This window comes from Manacus candei, unplaced genomic scaffold, assembly GCF_025592945.1.
Source record: "Manacus candei isolate 608988 ecotype Guabito, Panama unplaced genomic scaffold, ASM2559294v1 h1tg000041l, whole genome shotgun sequence".
Lineage (NCBI taxonomy): Eukaryota > Metazoa > Chordata > Aves > Passeriformes > Pipridae > Manacus > Manacus candei.
Genome location: NW_026138089.1, coordinates 9,683,812 through 9,704,273, shown reverse-complemented (window position 1 = coordinate 9,704,273; position 20,462 = coordinate 9,683,812). Strand labels below are relative to the sequence as shown.

The following is a 20,462-nucleotide window of genomic DNA, read 5'->3' as shown; positions in this document are numbered from 1 at the left end:
AATTAAAGACACAGAATATTCCACTTAAAGAGTGGAGTTAATGCAAAAGCCTACCTCAGAAGAAAACACTTGCACCTGCACTGTTCAACTCCCACAGAAATGACAAATCAGTCTGTTCTGGCACAGAGATTTGATTTATGTAGACAGATGCCTTACGGCTCACACTCCAAACCAAGAGTCTCATCCATACTGAAACATTTTAACATCATTGTCTCTTAGTCTCTTAATTTTTTTATATGAAAATCAAGTACTAAAGCAAAATTTAGAATGTAAAGAGAGTTTCTTTCATTTCAGGAAGCACAATAAATACAAATAGCTCAGCATAATCAAGAACACAAACCAGCACTTAGGAGAGAGCAGGACTTTCCTCAGTGTGCAGAAGACAAAAACACTGTGCTAATTTCTATATGGGCAACCAACTCAGTAGCACAGGAAAATACTGCATTTTATATCCTTATATGTCACTACACACTCCCACTACTAGAAAGAGTATGTGAAAAGACATCAGAGTTTGTATTACAAGAAAATTGCCAGCACATCACCACGTAAGCAACCTGTGCATATTTTTTTTTATCACCATCTTTCCAAAGCTGCCCCACCAAAGGCCTTCAGGCCAGGTGTGCCCTGGACAGTTACTGAGGTACTGGTGTGCACTGGTGTGAACTTCTTCAGTCCTAAACCAGAAATGAAGACAGTGTTGCCAACTAAAATGAATAGCCTCAGTTTTGGTGATACCCATGAGAGCCAATAGCAATCCTCATTTTATTTTGGAGCATGGGTTTATTTGAAAATTGCGCTGTTGCAACTAAAAGCAGAATCTGGTGACTACTAGAAATCTGCTTTATCAGAATAATTAGGAAATACTTATACTGTGTGAGATATTAAATAATATTTTAATGAAATCTCCCACAGTCTTTCATAGTGCTATAAATACTGGTCATCTCAAAACAAACTGATTAATGAGCTGACACTTTAATTTGCATTGTCAATAGTGTCCTGTTGCATTTTCTAACGTGCAAAGAATATAGTGTTTGCAATTATGACATGGGATAAAAACAGATGATGCACGCTGCTGTCTGATGACCTACTATTGCTAATAATGAAGAACATGCATGTGTTTTCACCTGCACTTGCAGATTTCCTGCTTTTCACACTGTACCTAGACCTGAGGGATTTTCATGCTTCCTACCCTTGGGACCTACGGCTCAGTGGGAGTCTCTTTGCTGAGCAGTTGAAAAATGGGACACTCAAAACGGACAAAGAATAAACTCATGGCAGAAAATGCATCAAGTTTATTGCTCTCTGAGAGCCAACAATGGGAAACTACAGTGGGCTGAAGACAGTCTACTAAATAATTTATGACACACAGCTCATTTGTGAATTATTTTTTTCTCTATTAGATGTGCATTAACACATGGAATTCTAACACATGGAAAATCTTATCTGGCCTCAGAGAAAAAAGTCCCCTGCCCTTCCATTACCTCAAGCTCAAGACTACTCTGAGCTGCTACTATCTTCTAAAGACATTGTGCTATTGTTTGCTCTAACTCTGCTGAATCCCAACTTGGGTATTAAATACACCTTTGAAACAATCATTATACCAACACAAGTTTTATATACCACATTCATTGCTTGCATTTCAGCAGACTATTCCTCAAAAACCTGCCTTTGTTAAACACAGCATTATACAATGCTACCTCATTCCTAGTCACAAAACTTTCAAAAATAAGGGAAAACCCCTCATCTAAGACCGCATGCTACATTAAAGGACCATATTTTATTTTTATACAAGGATTACTGTTCCCTCAGATTTCAATTCATTACTATGGACCATGCAAAATGCCACAGACCACAGAAGTTACATTTTCAAATGAATGTTTTTATTGATTAATCAGGCATTGAATCAAGTATCGCAAAATAAACAGATTTTGTTTGTTAAAAAATGTCCAGAAGAACACCATTCATAGCAAACTTGTTTCCTCATCATCATACAGAATATGAAATTGTTCAAGAAACAAGCAAAAAAGGAATACCTGACTAATTGCTGTCGCTTTGTCTGTGTATATACGTATGTATGCATATACACCATATTTGTGCACATACTGGTGTGTATACCCATACATATGTGTAAATACATACACAAACATATATGCACAAAAAGTACTGAGTTATTAGGCCATTGGAGAAATGTGGTTTAGCTCCAAATGAAATGTTCTGTGTTAAAATAAAAATGATTCAGCAAGGCCTGTAGATAACAGACCATTCTTCCTCCATTGGCCAAAACCCTGATCTGTCTTTAGAATCATGGCCTATCTTTACAATGAAAATACGTGAGATCATTTGGGACCTTTCCAAATTCATGGTATTGCTTCCGTCCAGCTCAATCTCTGCGAACATTGTATAGCTAAACACTGAAGAGTGTTTTCAGTTTATCCACCTCTGAAATCAGCTTCTAGATTTAATGTTTGTGGCAAAAGAGAAGATACATAGTCTTGCTACGTGCTATTTGCTAATATGCCTTTTCCTTTTAGGCAGAAACTTGGCAATAAGCCTAGATTAAAACTCCTTTCTTCATGTATATTTTTATCACTGCTTTGCATCAGTCATCTCCTGTCAACTCATTTTATAAAAATTTTCATACCATCTCAGCTATCTCCCAAACATCCCAGGTCAGATCCTCTGGGCAGTATATATCAGATTCTATCAGTAACATTGTATTCAATTGTAAAATGTAATGTTTGGGGACTTATTTACTCTTTAATTTTTGGGTACACATTTCTTGATTATTAAAGACAGTATGATAAATGCTGCAGTTCACAATGTGTACACATTTTGTCTTATTTTTGTCTACTCTGGAAAGATCAGTGGCTCCTGCCTGTGAACAATGGGATGCTGCCCGTCTGAAAGCCCTGGTACCAGCAATGCACTGCCAGATTTTTCTCTATTTAATTCAGCAGTTATCATGACACATAAAGGGAAATCAAAGGAACATGGACAGGCATTCATTTTCTACTAAAAAAAAGGAAAAAAACCAGATAGGCATGTACATATTCCTCATCCTGCTCATAAATTTTTTTATATCATCAGAAGGCAAATTGTAATATAGTCCTTTACTGGGAGAATCAGTATTTTAAAAATCTGAAGCTGAACTTGGGACCATTTTATTTTGGACCCATTAGTGAACAAAGTGCATTAAGGCATCTTTTCCAAAAGACACCAAAAGCATGGTTATAAATTACTGAGTAAATCTTTTCTTAAAGCTGATATTACATTTATCCTTTCTGTACACAGGCAGATTTGAACCACTTGCATAGTAACAACAAAACACTACAGGAAAACCATTCTTTTAAAGTTGTCATATGCCTCAAGCATCTCCCAAAATGAATATTTATAAGCATTGCAGTAATTACAAAGGATTTCTATTCTGTAGAAGGGAAACAGGAAAAAATGTACCTGATTCAGCTTTGAGATAAAGTACATACAACCTCTACTGCCTTCACTGAAGCTCATCTACCAACACTAGGATGAATGTCAGGTCTGCCCATGCAGATTCCTACTGCTGCTGAAAGCTTGCTCTTTACTCCTCATTCACAAAGAGAATTGTGCTTTCCCAAACAACCCAGGACAATAACTATGAGCACACTCCAGCTGCATTGTTTCTCCATACAGCACATGTAAAACAGACTTCCTTGCTTTGTTATAGACACTATACAGTGTATGACAGTGAAACATTTGTATTTAATTTAAAATCAATGGTAAAGTGGTGTAAGTCTCACTTCCGAGTTGTTGGCTGGGCTTGCTATGTTGAACCTTGTAAAATCAGCAATAAGCATTCACATGTCTACCATCAGAACCGTGACATTTTCTATTACAATCAATCCTTAAATGATGCCGTGCTTTATCAAATTAGTCTACAGTCAGACCTTGGATTGGCTGCTCCCCTCCAGTGTTGCTGATTCTCAGAGATGGTATCAGTCTCCCACATCCTCAGTGATTCTATAATATTTCCCAAAGACGAAAGTGAAGCACTGGTAGATGGGAATGTTGCCATCAATAAAATAAATCACCAGATGATTTATCCACTCACATTTCTAGGAGATATTCCACATGTTTTTTATGAACTGAGAGAGCACTGCCCTGTGAACAGAAGTAAATTTAACTTTATTCTTTTGCTGTGTTGGCTGGTTCTCTTTTTTATTTCTGTTCTTTTGGTCTGCACACTTCCATGTGCAAAGTAGAAATTGGGAGATCTCACACTCAATAAGGCTGGCAATGAGACCACTAATGTTGGTACGAGTAGAATCTGCAGTATACTGACTTGTCCACTGCGCAGTTTTCATCCTTCCGATTTCCTGTTTTTATCCACTGTAAAATGAAATTATTCAAAAGGTTGATGAAAGTTTAATTAATAGGGTCATCAATGTGCAGGAAAAAAAAAAAGTAATTTTCCAGGTGTCCAAACCAGGTTTGCACTTCTTTTTTTTTTTTTTTTTTTTTTTTTTTATAAATAATTTATAAATCTTCCAGTAAGAGACTAAATACAAAACCAACCAAACAAAACCAACTGCAAAAGAAAGTTCCAAGATATTTTTAAAGCCACCTCTTGTTCTTCCTTACAGAGTACACAGAAAGAGATATTCTCTCCTTTTCAGTTTTGGCCAAATTTGGCAGCGATGGCCAGGATGCCACATAGGTCCACCAGCTCCGGGTAAGCTCCTGCAGGCAACTGCCTGGCCACCCTGGGAAGATGTGTTGTCCTACCTTTTGGCTTTTAGCAGTCATGCGAGCTGCTCCGAGGAGTCCAGGTGGTCAGGGATAGGCAAGCCAGTTATAATGGTCAAACACTTGTTCCACACTGTGAACGTGGGGCACACTGGTTGCCCAAAAGTAATGTCAAAAGTGTAAAGGTGTAAGGAGTTCAAAGCATCGTAAAAAGCAAGGGAGCCGTTGTCATAGTCCAGCAAAATCCCGACCCGCCGGAGGTGAGGGGCAGGTTCGATGGGGATTTCTTTGCTGTTGTGCCGCACCACCCACGTGTTATTGCAGCGACAGAGCACCCAGGAGGCAGAATTCTTTCCGATCCACTCGTGCTTTGGTGCTGACTTGTAGGAAATACCAATAGCATACCTGCAAAAGAAAAGAACATCTCAAGGAAACAAATGCTTCCAGCCATGTTAGTCTCTCTGTGAAGTCAAATGTTAGCCCAGAGGACTCACTGGAATGCCTCGGCCTCTTACTGCTGCTGGTTTATGTTCTTGTTAAGTGATGTTTCACCACAATACCTGCACAGGCTTAATTAATGTTTTTCTTTGTCTCTCTTTTGGGTTTGAGAGATCAGGGAAACTCATTGTATTGTTTCTAGTTTGGCAGCTATGGCAATTTTTATGAGTGCTTACCTCTGGTATTCAAAAGGAAGATTGTTGAGTACTCAGCAGCTCAGAGTGGTCTAGTAACCACGGTGGTAGTGGATCAAGGGTTGGACTTGATGATCTCAGAGATCCCTTCTAATCTGGCTGATTCTATGATTCTATGATTCTATGAAATCACTGGACCCAAACTTCCATTTCCAAGAGATGAATGCAGAGGAATTAACTGATTTTAAGGTACCCTGCTGACTGTCAGCTAATCCGACCTCTCCTTGCTCCTTTTATATATGGCCCAGAAGAAGGTATGCAAGAGTAAACATCAAGGACACATTAAAAAAAACATTTTGCGATTTTCAAAAATGTTTTGCCAGATGCTGGTGTAGTTTTCAGATTCAAATGAGTATTTTTGAGACTGGGTTTCTGGCCAAGTGAAGCAATATAGGTGAAGAGATTTGCTCTGGAAACCATAATTTATGGTAAGATGTGCAGGATAAAAGGGTTGTGAAAATGTTCTCATTATTGGACACTGAGGACAAGTACCTGATTTGTCATATATAACAGAAATTTCAAAGTTCCTCACATTTTAGAGACGCTGCAGTATTTGTTGGGATTTCAACCAACAGAGATTAATGTGCCATAAGTTACTTTTTTTCCATTTCTTAGCACTGACACAGACAAACAGCATTTTTCTTGTTCGAGACAGCGGGTAATACCTGAAGACCTTACTCATTTTTCCATTCCGCTAACCTTCATCACGATGCCTTTGAATACCAAAAGATAACATCTCTTCCATTGACTAAAGGCCTCTGGAAATCTGCCCTCGTATGATATAGAGGATCATTCAGAAGTGGAGGAAAGCACTCTTCTATTTCCTTCCCCTTGCTTCATACCCTGGGGGGCACAGACCTACAGCTCTGCTGCTCCACATCCCCTCCCCAGAAGCAAATCCGATCTCTGTCCCTGTGGAACTGGATCATCAAACTGTCCTCATTTTTATTTATTTTTTCTTACTGAAGGACATGGAAATCTTTCACGTTTAGTAGAGAAATGATCACATTTACAAAGTTTGCTCTCAAAATGTACTGTACATGGGTTCAAAAAAACAATCATTCCCAGACATGGAGTAAAACTCCTGTGAAGACTGCTAAATATAAAGATGTTTAATGTGACAGATTAAGTTCCAGAGTCCAAATGTATTGGAGATTGGGAAAATAGTCTGACAAACTATGTGAAAATATATGCTTGGCCTGCTCTCATACTCTTCCCCATGCTTCTGCTACTGGTCTCTATCAGAGAAACTATGCCAGCTTATGCATGGTGTGAACTAGTGCTTTTTTCACATATATTTTTTTATACATACCACGTACTCCCGCTTATAACCACTTCCCAGTAATGCCGCCCGCTGTCAATGAACACGTTGCCAGCTACTCCATAGCTCCCTTGGCTTGTGAATCGCTCTGGTGTGTGACTCTTTTTGGAGGATGTTTCATCGCGTTCCACCGTCAAGTTATCATGAGACACTTTCAATTTTCTATGAGCAGATTTGGGGTCCAGTTTAAATGGCTGACCTAGAGACACAGAGGCAAAGATGACTCAGCTTTGATTTTGAAAAGGAGAGTGGATTAGTGAGCCTCTAAGAAACCTGCAAGATTACATAACCATATTAATTTCCTCCTCTCAAGTGTTCTTGAGATAGACTAACCTATTCTGATCCCTGCAATAGCTCGTTTGCATTGCATTGTCAGTTTACTGGCAATTTCTTTGTGCACTGACTTCCCTGTGTCGATAATCCCTGAGAAGAGCCCTGCATAATCATCATGTCCTTTATCTCTGACCTAGAGGTAACCAGAATATTCTGATTCTTGCATGTAATTGAAACCAATATACATGCTAATAATGGTCTGAGGGTTGCTTTTTTTTTCAGAGCATATTAGATTTAGAATAAATTGTGTTCAATTAATTCTTTAGGGATAGGGCTCCATAATAACATCTTCATTATTCCTACAAAAAGTATGATTTCAAATCCCACAAAATGAGTTTAAAAATAAGAAGAAACACTAGCATTGTCTCTTCATTCACTCACAGCTTTACTTATAACAAGCACAGTCAACAATTCAGGATTGCTTTGGAAGGATGCCCATGTGGTATTGGATACTGTGCATTAAAAGAAGGAAGTGAACTGTAACTTGGTCCAAATAATATGGTGTAATAACATTATTGAGGCTGTTGCTTTTGGCAAGTATCTTGGGCTGTAGCACAAGATTTGTAGACAATAAAATAACCGGAAGCTATTTGGTAAACTGAACCCTCTAGATATATAAAGCCCACCACAATTCTGACAGGCTTGCTTATTGTGTCAGAAGGCAGAAAGATCATTTACCTCCACCAGGAGACAACCAGAAAAGTATGACTCCACAAGTAATCCAGCAAAGTACTTTCCCCTTCTTACTGTCTTTTATTTCAAGGGGAAAGACATGTAATTGGAAGATTTGATGACATGCACAGAAAATGAAAACGAGCACTCTCATGAAGTCTGTGTGAGGCATTGGCACATGTACTTCAAGTAAGATGTAAATTGTTCAGGGTTATCTACTTTTGCAATGTGCATTTAATTATGTATTATAAAATAAACCCATTGGAAAGTATCTGGGGGCTATTTCTTACCACCTGGTAGCAGTAACATATGCATGGCCTGCCTCTCTGACTGGTTAGTAGCCTTTGTGTGCTGAAGCAGTATCTGAAGGATGTCTCTCTATTGAATTGTGTCCAGTCACATTGCACAGGTTAATAGCAGAAAGGGAGAAATCAGAAAGCTGTACGTGCCATTCTCTTCAGTATTGTTCTTGTAACATTCAGTTTTGCCCCTCTTCAAGCACCCCCCTACAATAAGCAGGTTTCAGAGGATGCATAAATCCCAGTGTTTTCTTTCCAGCCCTCAGAGCTGCCCACAATGACTACATGACTGAGATGTTGGCTGAGACACAAGAAGAAAACAGCTGAAAACGAGTCTTAAAATTGTTATTCTACATCTGCTATTAATTTGTATAACCCTTGTTTTTTTGAAGTGGGATCTCTGACTACTCTACCACCTTGCTGAACTCCATAAAAAACTGAGGTGGATAAAACTAAGAAGTTTTCCAATGTCCTAAAAAGATATAATTTTGGTGGATAAAATTAGACCAGAAATTATCTTCTAAACACTACACCAAAATAAAAGGTTTTCTTGCAAACATAAGAAAAGCTTTTGCTTTGTAGAGGTAAAAGAATAGAGAGGATATCAAAACAAATTCACAAAAGAGTATTTTTAACCATTTGACATGTGATGGCTCTATTCCTATGTGGTATTTCCAGTGACCAAACAACAGATGCATCATCTCTCTCTCAAAAAAAAAAGGATTTTCTGCACTACCGAAGACTCTGACATTCTCGAATTGAGTTAAAGAAGTGGCTTTCAGTGTGGGAAGCACTTTAAACAACTTAAACTGCTCTAACAAGTTAAACTGCTCTGTGCTCTTGTATCTTCTGAAGAGCAAACCTAAAAAGGAAGGCCAGAAAGAGCGCATGCATGCTGGATCTCACATTACTCACTGTTTGTCTTGAGTTTGCCAGGCTCGCTGCTCCTGCTGCCTGCCTGATTAATGGCCTTAACAATGAAGATGTACTTAGTGCCACTCTGTAACCCGTGCACCGTGTAGTGGTTTTGTTTGATATTAGGAACAATCATCCAGCTGTCGGCTGAGTTGCATAAACCTGCAATTTCAAACAGAGCACATCAGTCATAACACACTAAACACTTTTTAACAGAGGGACATTTAGAGCATTCCCAGGAACCCAACGACCAATATGAATTTTGCTTCTATACCTTTTAAAGTGTTATTACATCTAGTGAGCCGCTACTTAATGCCACTAACTCATTTCAACAACCCTCAGCCATGGTACCTTTTAAGTTCCTGCTATGTGAAGTCAAGCATAAAAAATGGGCATTTAAGAAATGTCTCAGTGGAGATACTAGCAGTCTGAGATTTTTCATATCCCAGCACAAGGAATTCTTTATTGCTTAAGAGCTAGAGGATTATGACGATCCCATCAATCTACTGTTTGGATTAATGAACTCAGTTTAAGCCTCAGAAAACTAACATAAGCAATAAAGCCAGGAAGGTTGGGGAGGCACCTTTGCTGACAGTCGCCAGGTATGCATTCTTCAGAACCTGAAGCAAATCATGGGAAGCCAAACAGGGTAGAGAATGGTCTTCAGAGAAAGCTTTGATTCTTACATGTCAGACTTTGCTAGAAAGTAATCTCAGCCAGTAAATTTATTGCACACAACTTTTTGATTTATGTCCTCGTGCTGAGATGCCAGCTGGGAAAGATCTGGCAAATTTTACATTTATAAAAGTTCTTGGGTACATTTGATGACTACCATAGAAGTATAATATATAGGAATTAAGTAAAATAAGGGAGGGAAAATACTCCATTAAAATTAACTTATTAATTGACATACATTTTTTCCTACTGTGGTATAACTGCATTGGCAGTCAATCACCCATATTACTTATTCTACATTTGGAACAGCTCCTGGTCTAATGGATCCCCAGTCTTATAGCTCTCGTATTATAAATGTTTACATAAATAAAAAATTTAACATTCATGAAGAGTATATATTCACAGCCTTTTACATGGTTACACAGCTAGAAAAAGATAGATGCAGATGGAAGTGTACGCATGTCTGTACATATGTAAGTCTGGAAAACTTAATAGAGAAATGCTTGACTGGATTAGGAACCTGACAGCCTTCTTGGTCTCTGCCTTTACTGCGCATAGAATATGTTATGAAAGCTGTTGTTTTTATTTAAAGACAGTTTCACTTTTTGATTAATGTTTTACCAGTAAACCAGTAAGTAATAAAGAGAACTCAGTAGTAATTTCAGCTCCGCATATCAGACAATACAAAACCTTTATGTAAAATAAAATTTAAAAGGCTAATGAATACAAAACTTGAAAGAAACAGACCTGTGATACAGGTTTTTACAGACTCATAGACAATTCATAAGCATACTGCAAGATTCCTTCCTAATTTGGGATGTGTTCTTCATAACAAAATACCATTAGAAACAGAATTCAAATTCCAAATATCAATCTAAGAATAATGAAGCTTGTGTGTCAAAATTCCCTTGCATTACAAAGCATCCTCAAGAGGCAGGTAGATATTCATCCTGCTGTGCAAACGGGTAACTGCAGCACAGTTTCAAGTTGGATTCATATTATCTTGCCATCTAATGACGAGCTATGATGCCTAACCTATTTTTCTGGATTCTGAGCTGAGGCAGAATTCAGTAACAAGTTTCTTTCACTTCCCCACATGTGAACATCCTTCCAGCCACAAGTACCTCTCTTTTCTTGTCCACAGAAGTAGCCTGGGTAACTATCATAGGTGAGATCCCTAACTTCAGCTGTCTAAAATCATGCGACATGAGTCACTCTCCTTCATCACCCCAGTTTGAAGTCTGGAAGCCTAAGCCCCTGGCTGAACTCACATATGGGTTGTGGTCTTTGGACCATGATTTACCAGAATGACAACATTTCTTTGTTGCAGTTTCTTAGTGTAAAGTGGGTGGAAAAAAAAGAATTCTAGTATGTTCCTCATGCACCAACCAGTGAGCATCCAAGTGACATGTAGTAACATCTGACTACACTTAACCTCCCTAAATATCAGCTACAAGAGATTCTAACTGTTTGTTATACGTGAATAGAAGCAGCACAGAAAAGCAACCTTGCAGCACTGCTTTTCTCAAGACTATTGAAAAACTAGGTCATATAGAGCAATCATCTGCCTTCCTCATGAAGAAAAAGAACCCAGTGTTATCCTCATGGTAACCCCAGTTGGGCCTGGTAGTAAACTGCTTGTAGCAACACCAGTCCATGTCTTCTTTCACTAAGCCATAAACTCTGAATCTTACCTATTTTCTTAGGCTGTGTGTGAATGGGTTTCTTAAGCAGAAGAAAGGAAGCAAAAAAACCAGCTTCTTGACATATTTCACTGACTGCTCAGAGGAAACCTCATCTTTCCCCAGTTTGCCATGGGTATTAGAGTACAGGCCCACCTGTTCCATAGCTAAACTACCACAATGATTTTGCATTGAGACCATTCCTTACTGGACTCATAGGTACTATTGCAAAAAATATTAATTTCAAATATAACAAAATGAAGCACTGGATTTTAGATGAAGTACAGGATGACCAAAGAATCCTTAACTAAGATGCCTCTGATGGGTTAACAAATAACATATGACAGTAAGTGGGATGGATACAGACAGTAATCCTAGAAATGTCTTCTCCACCCACAACCACACTTTGAAAGCAAAGTTCTATGATATACATAAGCCATATATAAACTAACCCTTATGCAGACACAGAAATGCCCAGATTTTTGCTAACTCATGTCTAAACTGGATTTGTATTAGTCATTACAACTCTCTAATGGGCACATTTTTCAGGCTTGCATTACACTTTTTACAATACCCCCCAGAGACTGATTGCTCCTTAACGAAGTATAAAATTTTGACCTAAATAAGTATATGAAGGACTGTAAAGGTACTGTTGCATTGCTATGAATCTCCTCTTAAGTTTACGCTCTCCTCCTGTGTAGGTGTATTTATGTGTAGCCAATAATCACTAAGGACCTTATGTACCTAAACTCTCTGCACAGTCAATAGAGAGAATTGGGAACCCTCCCTTTAACTTATGTTCCAGGGGAATGTTCTATTCTCTTTGATGACAGAAGATACTCTGGGTTTCTTTTCTTCATTTTTCCAGTCTTAGGCATCCCAGACTACTGGTGTACAATGAATGTTGGATGTGCAGCAACTGACTTGGTTACTTTGCTTGACAAACCTTGCTGTCTCAACAAGCTCAGCTCTTGCCTATGCATCAAGGGGTTCATGATATGTCCTTGTGCTTCCTGACTGTGAGATACTTGATAACAGGCTTGAAATTGTACTTTGAATCAAAAATCTTAGGAATGAAGTTTTGATGATGCCAAACTACAAGTCCAAACTCCTTCAAAATGGAGAATAGTTACCACTGGCAGCCAATTTAAGCTTTTAAGTATGAAAGAATAATTCGTCACTGCATCAAAAGAATCTGTCTCCAGATATGCCCTGTCAGGACAGCCTTTCTTCTCTGAATACAAAAGAATATGATTAAGAGGGCTCAGGGAAATGAGTGTTTACCCGGATCAGTGTTTACCCTCTCAGCTCCCTGCTGGTGGCAGCAGGTGAAGTGGAAAAGGACACATCTCTTCACTGGAGCAGCAGCAGGAGCTAAGGGTCTCCTATTGTACCCAATCCTAATCCAGGCTACATTCGGGTTTCTTGTTTCAAAAACCCAGGGCTTTTTACAGGGCTACACAGATGGTAAAACAATGTATTTTAAAACTGTAGCCTAACAAAAATGTAGAGAATTTAAATTACATCCTGGAATGGTGCAGTGAGCACAGTGATGTCCGTACAGGATATATGAGTTTTTAAAACAAGTTTCTCAGAGTCTGGAGATAATAATTTGTAAAGATATTTCCCTGGTGTTGGCTGTTGATGTAATTTAAAAAACAGATGGGAAAAATCACAGGGTGTAAATCCTCCTAAAATTTACACTGGTAGATTTTAATAAAAGATATCTTCTTGAAAACTGGAAGAGGAGCACCAAAGTCATGGGAAGATTATTTAATCACTTGAGCATTTTAATTATTTTAAAATGCTTTGAATAAAAATTATTTTCAAGAAGCAGTTTTCCTGGTTTTATCCCAAATTTGCTTTTGTGTCATTAAAAAAATATTAAAATCTTCTGTATAAATCTGAAGATTGTAAGGAATATTTTAATAAAATAGAACTTCCAGAAAGAGACAAAAGTTAGAATATTAAAAAATTGATAGGTGAATCATAAATTCACTGTTTTTCATGAAAGCTTGGGCTCCTAATTGTCTTGGATCCTTCAAAAATTTTTATCCTGTCTCATAGCAAAAGGAGTCATGTAACAGTGAAAAGGTTCTGACAATAGTACACTATATCCTTAAGTTTTGTAATTAGACTATATAACTAACTAACCCTGATTCCCTTTACCACCAAGTATTTACTGCTTTTTGTTAAAAAAAAGAGACACATTTTTCGTGGACATCTTGTATCAGAGTTAGAAAAAAATGGGTGTTTAAATTTGAACCCTCCTGAAGCACATTATAGCAAATATGTTAAAAAAGGCATACTCAATGAATACTTGAAAATTCATTGAAACAGGATAATGAAGTCATAATGCATGTTAGCTAGCTAGTGACAAAGTAATTTTAAAAGCCTTTACCATATTCAGATTGCAGGTGATTAGCTGCATCTCAGAAATGCAAATGTCCAAATGGTATAACTCTGAGAACAACTGCTTTAGTTAAAGCCTGCTTAATCTAAAGTTCCATACTGCTCTTAAGCACAGAACAGAGCTGCCAAGCATTGAATAGCCAAGCAGTTTGGCCACATTTGGAAATAATCTTTCCTGTATGAAATAGGATTCAAATGAAATACTCTATTTGGACCTTTTCCATCAAATGTAAACTTTCCAATTTTTCAGTTAATAAAAAAGAATATAGTTGATTATGTTGGATAGAAAATATACTAGAAAAACATAGCATTGCTTGTTTTTGTTACTGAATTCTTAGCAATCTCTGAATGATATATGCCTCTGGTGGGGGAAATATACTGAGGACTGGAAAGTGCAGTCAGGCTGGCTATGTGGTTTAAGAAACAGATTCTAAAATAACAGCCTCCATTAGCACGGTAGGTGGATATGTATGCAAAGTGATTCCTACTGTCTCGGGGGAAAAAGCTTGTTGGTTTAATGCAGTACTCTAGCTACTCCCTGGTGACTAATTCACAGCCACAAAAACACAGAACTGAAGGCAGTCTATGAACCTGTTTACATTATCTGCTAGAGGCAACATGCAATACTAATGGAAACTTTTGAGGATACAACAGAGAAATAAAAATATAGTTACATGCAAAAGCATGCAAATGCCATACATAGGAAGAAATTTGTGCTAACCCAAAGTCTATTTCATTAAAACAGGATTAAAAAAAATCACCTAGCTTCAGTTCATCAAAACACGAAGGCTGCAGTGGCAGCAGCTCTCTGTGTTCAATGGAGCTAATAAGGTACACTCCAATATTCTAAGAACAATCTTGGAAAGCCATTTATAATAAGTGTTGGGAGATTAGATCCTTCTTCAGGACAAAGAATAGAATGCAACAAAGTCAATAAACATCCAGGCAGTGTTCTGAGTAAAATCAGGATAGGATTGACAGGACAAGAAGAAATGGCCTCAAGTTGCCCCAGGGGAGGTTTAGAATAGATATTAGGAAAAATTTCTTCATGTAAAGGCCCAGGGAAGTGGTTGAGTCACCATCCCTGGAGGTGTTTAAAAGACATGCCAATGTGGTACTTAGGGACATGGTTTAGTGGTGCACTTGACAGTGTTAAGTTAATGGTTGGACTCAATGATCTTACAAGTCTTTTCCAGCCTAAGTGATTCCATTATCATTCTATGATGTTAGTGGGCAAATCTCCAGTACCAGTGTAAGTTGGAACAAACTGGGAGAGTCTCACATGTTAGAAACCTGGGCAGATCTACAGCAGGTGGGAACATCATCAAGGTGTTCAAGTCTATATTAAATATCGAGATTTAAAAAAAAAGGTTTATGACATTCAGAAAGGCCTTCCACATATACTTCTATATGCATGTGTTTAATTTTGGTTAACATTATAGCTCTCAATTAAATTGAATGTAACAGCCAGGATATTTGCTAAGAGATATCTGCATTGAAAAAGAGAAAAATAAAAAAAAAGTGTCAGTTCTTTAACCTTGTTCTACCTTCATTTAAGGTCTACAGAGCATTTTGTAAACAAAGTTTCTTACAGTGTTAATTTGTTTTCTCTTCAAACTTTTAATTACACCATTTTTACAACGTGTTAAAGTGAAAGTTCAGACTTCACACTAAGCACTTCATGCTATGCTTGAAAATTATATTGCATCTCTGAAAGCAGACTAATTGATACATGTTTTACAGATCAAAGCTTTCATCTCCACATGGGAAACCTAAAATACAGCCTAAATATGAAATATCTTGTTATTTATTCCCTAGTAAGCAAAGAGTAAAACCTTACATCACAAAAGTATGGAAATGGCACACCTTTTACTGCTGTCATTTGCATACAGTGCCAATAATTGACTAGTCAAGCATAAATCCATAGACAAAAATGGGCTAGAAAACAAGGGAAGTACTGTTGTATCATTAAGTTGTCTCTGCTTAGTAGTGATTAATCAGTGAAGATTTTCCTTCCTTATATACCTTGCTTCAATTTGTTCAAAATTACTACTAGACTTTTCCCTTATCCAGCTTGCTCAGAGGTAGGAGCATGTGTTGAAGTTTACTTGGTCTTTCCAGCAATCTTAAATTTTACTGTGTGTTCTTCAAAATCAGGCTGTCAAGGGAAATACCAAATGGAGATTTTGTCAAAACATTCATCAGATTTTCAATAATCTAGTTTATTTTTCAGTCAATCCTGAATACTATAATACGTTCACAGTATGGTACTTAAAAATGGCTATTAAAATGCCAGCACATGAATTCTCAGATATCTTTTCATATGGCTTGGAAAACAAACTCCTTGTTAGCGATGGAGAAAATGAGGTGAACACAGCAGCAGAGGAGTCAGTGTGAGAGTTTGGCTCAGTACTGAAAATTGGCATAGACCATTTTTCCACTGACATAAAGCATGTAAGCATGTCCACAGCACGGACTTTCGCCAAAGTATTTCAACAAATTTTCCAAGAAGAATAACACTTCTGCACTGGCTCAGAACTAACCCTACCTAGCTCAGTGTGGGACCAGGGCATTTGATGTGGACAAAGGTGAGGGCATAGGAGGATGTTAAGGAACCAAGAAAGCACACACTAACTATTTTTCACCATGGTCTCCCAGGTCTCAAGAGCTTACAGCTCTGGGACTTCCTGAGCCAGAAGGAAGTCTCTGCACTTCATTGTGCTCAGTGGACTTTTCATGCATGATCTGTCCAGGCATCTCTTGAACTCAAAAACACAACAGCCCTCTGTGGCAGTGAGTTCCTAGTCTACGTATACATTGACTAAACAAACTCCACCTTTAGATTGATTTGATTAATTTCATAATCCTTGTTTCTTAAAGCAAGTATGTGTCAGTTAGTGGTATTCCCATTAAAAGGGAAAAGGAAGAAGTTGAATGACTGCTCCAAATTCATAGTCAATGATCCCAGTGATTGCAGAACTCTGAACCAGAAGTGTCAACTTCCTGACTAAAGATTAGACAGTACTTTTTTCTTAGAGGAATAATTATTTAACAATTAAAAATCCAAGGAATAGTCAGTAAATTTTGTCATTAAAGAAAATCACAGTTTCAAAATATAGAGTGTATTTGATAAAAAATGTGCTATACTACAAAGTAGACAACATTTGTTAATGTCATTATAAGTCAAAAAAGTTATAATATTAATTGTTGTTCCATTGATGTAAGCATTGATGTCTTCTGACCTAGCCTTTAGCACACTAATTGAGACCTATGCTTTGTAGTCATGAAGACAATAAAAATCAGAGGAAGGCCTTAATCTGTATTTCTGACAAGGGTAAAGTCAAGTTTATCTAAATGACAAGGGGGCTGCAGTGCTACCTATTGACCAGTTCTACACAGGCTCCCAAATGCCTGATTAGTGCAGACAATGGATCTGAGGTCTTTGAACCTGCTACATCTGCAACAAGGAACTTAGGATGCAAGAGACAAGTCCTGCTATCATAGACAATACTTATGCAAGAGACAAGTCCTGCTATCATAGACAATACTTATGCCTTTGGGAATATGAGCTGGGTTTAGTCTTTGAAAGCTCCCAATATATGGCACTCCTAGAAAAGACACAAGAAATTTTAAGTGAATTAATTCTGAATTTTAAAACCTTTTAAAAACATTATTGATTTGGATTTAAAATTGTGGCTTTAAATCTTTCTAGAAAACATTTTTTTCCTTTTTGTTCTTGATAGAGGAGTACATTTATATTTAAAGGCACATGGTTTACAGAGAAACCGTAAGGAAACAGAACTACAAAAGAGAAGATTTATACTTACTAACAACATTAGCTTGTCCAGTGAAGATGGTGTACTGCAGCTCGTAAGAGACCACGCTGAACTCATCGTCTGATGTCCAGTGGACAGTAATGGTGTCATATGAAGCTGTACAGAGCTCTTCTCGAATGGTGGGTGGGTTGGGAGCTGTGAGATACAACAGAGGAGGCTTACTGACACAATCAGTAAAGTATTTCCCCTCTCACCTGAGACTTAGGGGATGCAACTGAGGCATGAATTTGCAGCGATACCATCTAACAGACTTTTCAGCAATGTTTTGTTAATTTCAGTGGTAACTTTGATTATAAACAAACTGTTGGAAAAGAGTTCTTGCTATCAAGAACTCCAGATTTTGAAAATTATTTGTATTAAAGTAGCTTTAGTTTCAGATGCTCTAGAACAAGTGATGTGTTGTTGGTCACATTAAACTGTGATTAAACAATTGATATGTTACTTTTTCTAGGATTGCTCTGACCATTGTACCAAAATTACCAAAGTTTCATTGATGCATATCAAGAGGAAGAGTCAACACTCTTCTGAGCTGACTTGAAAGCAGTGTTTGGCTAACCTATCTTACCAGAGATTTGCTTAAGTGGTATTTAAAAAATACAATTTTAGGGAAGCTCCAAACACTCATACTTTCATGCTCAATTTTCTACTCTCTCTTTAAAGAGCTATTTAAATACGTGAAACTTGAAGCAAACTCCTTAGGTCTAAATTTTCCTTGTTTGCAATCTTTACAAAGCCAAACACCTAAATAAGAAAGAAGTGAGTCTCTCTTTCAAAGACTGGTGAATCTTCCTCATTCTTATCTCAGTGGGAGCTTCATTACTAACCATCTTCTCTACAAGACAAATTATGAAAAAAAAATAAAAATTCTTGTGCTCAGTAGTGTTTCTCCCAACTGTCACAGAGAGAAGAAGGGGGGTACTCAAGCTGAAACAACCAAAATATGCCTGTATTAAAGGAAAGGGAAGTCAACTCTGACTGTTTGGTTTTGAGTTTGGTTGTTTTTTTGTTTTGGTTTGGTTGGGTTTGGTTTGGTTTGGTCTGGTTTTTGTTTTTTTTCTGTCAGGTCTTTAACCTCTATTAGTAACAAATAATGGCCTCTAAAAAAGTCGAATTCGACCTTTACTTTTATAATATCTTATTTTTATAAAACATTTATTTTACTTTCCATTAAGAATTTTTGCAGTTCATGTCTCTGGTTTACTGATGTATGTTCCCAAGGATTAAAGTACAGACACATTTCCAAGCAGCCTTTTTCAACTAAGAGGCATAAGGAATAGCTCAAATGTCTTTCATGATATGGCCATGATTTGTGATGCTCTAAATAATGTATCATGGAAGTTTACCAATGTCTTTCTTTTTAAATGGGCAGAGGAACCCTTGGGACAGGTGGGTATTAATGAAAAGAAAGAGAAATAAACTAAAATAAGAACAGTTACCCAGGAGGAGAATATAAAAAAAACAGTAGGAAAACTCTCCATAGTTTTCTGGAGAGGTTAGTGGTACTCTCAATAATGTTTCAAAAATGTATCCAGTTGAAAAATCACTGGAGTTTTTTTATTTTTTTCTTCCTAGCTGAGGCTTTGTATTAATATTTTGCCTGTATTTCAAAGCAAAAAAAAAAATGGAATAAGTCTTAATTAAAAATATACAAGTGAATCCATTTTTTGGTGTGCTGGTATTCAACTAAAGTCTTCTTCAGTCATGTCCTTCACCTAACACAGCAAAATATTTTACTTGGGAAATGTACTTATTATTACCTCATCACAGAAAATAAATATTAATTTATGGAAAGCAAAAATTACTGAAGGTTTAATGAACTGTAAACTGTATTTCAATAGCACCTAGGTATCTTCAAGTCCTTTGCAAATGGCAGCCTAATTTCGCTCTTCATATGCACACCCAGCCTTTATAGCTGGAAATTTACAGGCCTTCATGTAATATGAATGATTGAAAAGAGATGTCCTAAGCAGGACATATATTCCCTGGCTCTTGTGATTAACCTCCACCCACCTGAGACTATACTGCATGAAATTCAGGTCTTCAGCAACATTCATTTCATAAACCACTCAGCATAAAACAAATACATCTGCTTCTCCTGCAGAAAGGCAGGCAAGTCTACATTCAAATGCTTTGTTACAACAAAATGTATAATGCAGAAATCTAACTGCCAAATTCATTATTCCACAGTACATACTCCTTTAGAGAGTGTAAGACTGTAATGCAATTAAAGAGGTTGATCTCGTCCAGTTAGCTTCATTACTACATTGGACAGCATGAGATTTGGTTATTGAATTCACTGGGACTGCTACAGAGCTCAGGTGCCACAGGGAAAGCTCCAGGCTGCACTGTCAAGTTCCCCTTTGTGACTCAGATGTGATCCACCACTGTTCAGGAAGCCCAGCATGCTTTCTGCACAGCAGTGGAAGACATAATACACCCTTCAGTTCTCCATAGAGGATCAGAGCAAATATCTGGGAGTGGTAACTGCTTCAGACACTCAGACTTTTATCCACCTGCATTTGTGAATCAACATTCTCACAAGAGAGAAAAATCGTTGCTGAAGGCTGTTTTACTTCTTGTCTACTCAAAACTGAGCAGACACACTGAAAAAGTCAGTAATCACATCTGAAATGCCTGAAAGCCACTAACAGTAGTAATGTAGTTTCTTAAATTTGCTTTCAGAAGTAATGGACCTTTGTAAGCATAACTACTCCCTCTCAACCAGGTTAGTCTAATTCACCTTCCTTTCCATGTCATCTGCATGGCTTTTGCAATGAATGCGCTCACGTGGTCCACACACCTCAAACTGCCACCTCTCGTTAGTGAATCCCAGCATGAACACAGCAGCCCTTGGTGACTAATGAGACTACACATAAATTCTCTCAGCCCAAGGTCACAGAGAT

The 20,462-nt window shown here is 37.6% G+C and overlaps 1 protein-coding gene across 7 annotated transcripts in view; it reads right to left on the bottom strand.

The window, feature by feature from the left end:
• Positions 1 to 270: 270 nt before the first annotated feature.
• The window catches only part of MID1 (midline 1), a 242,466-nt gene continuing 222,274 nt past the window's right edge, over positions 271 to 20,462 (bottom strand). For all 7 annotated transcript variants that reach the window (XM_051794943.1, XM_051794944.1, XM_051794946.1 and 4 more), the window contains 4 exons: positions 17,551 to 17,694; positions 8,955 to 9,116; positions 6,727 to 6,934; positions 271 to 5,127 (listed from right to left, as the gene is read on the bottom strand). In XM_051794943.1, coding sequence (XP_051650903.1) covers positions 4,779 to 5,127; positions 6,727 to 6,934; positions 8,955 to 9,116; positions 17,551 to 17,694 — 863 coding nt within the window. In that variant the 3' untranslated portion in view covers positions 271 to 4,778. The remainder of the gene's footprint in view (positions 5,128 to 6,726; positions 6,935 to 8,954; positions 9,117 to 17,550; positions 17,695 to 20,462) is intronic.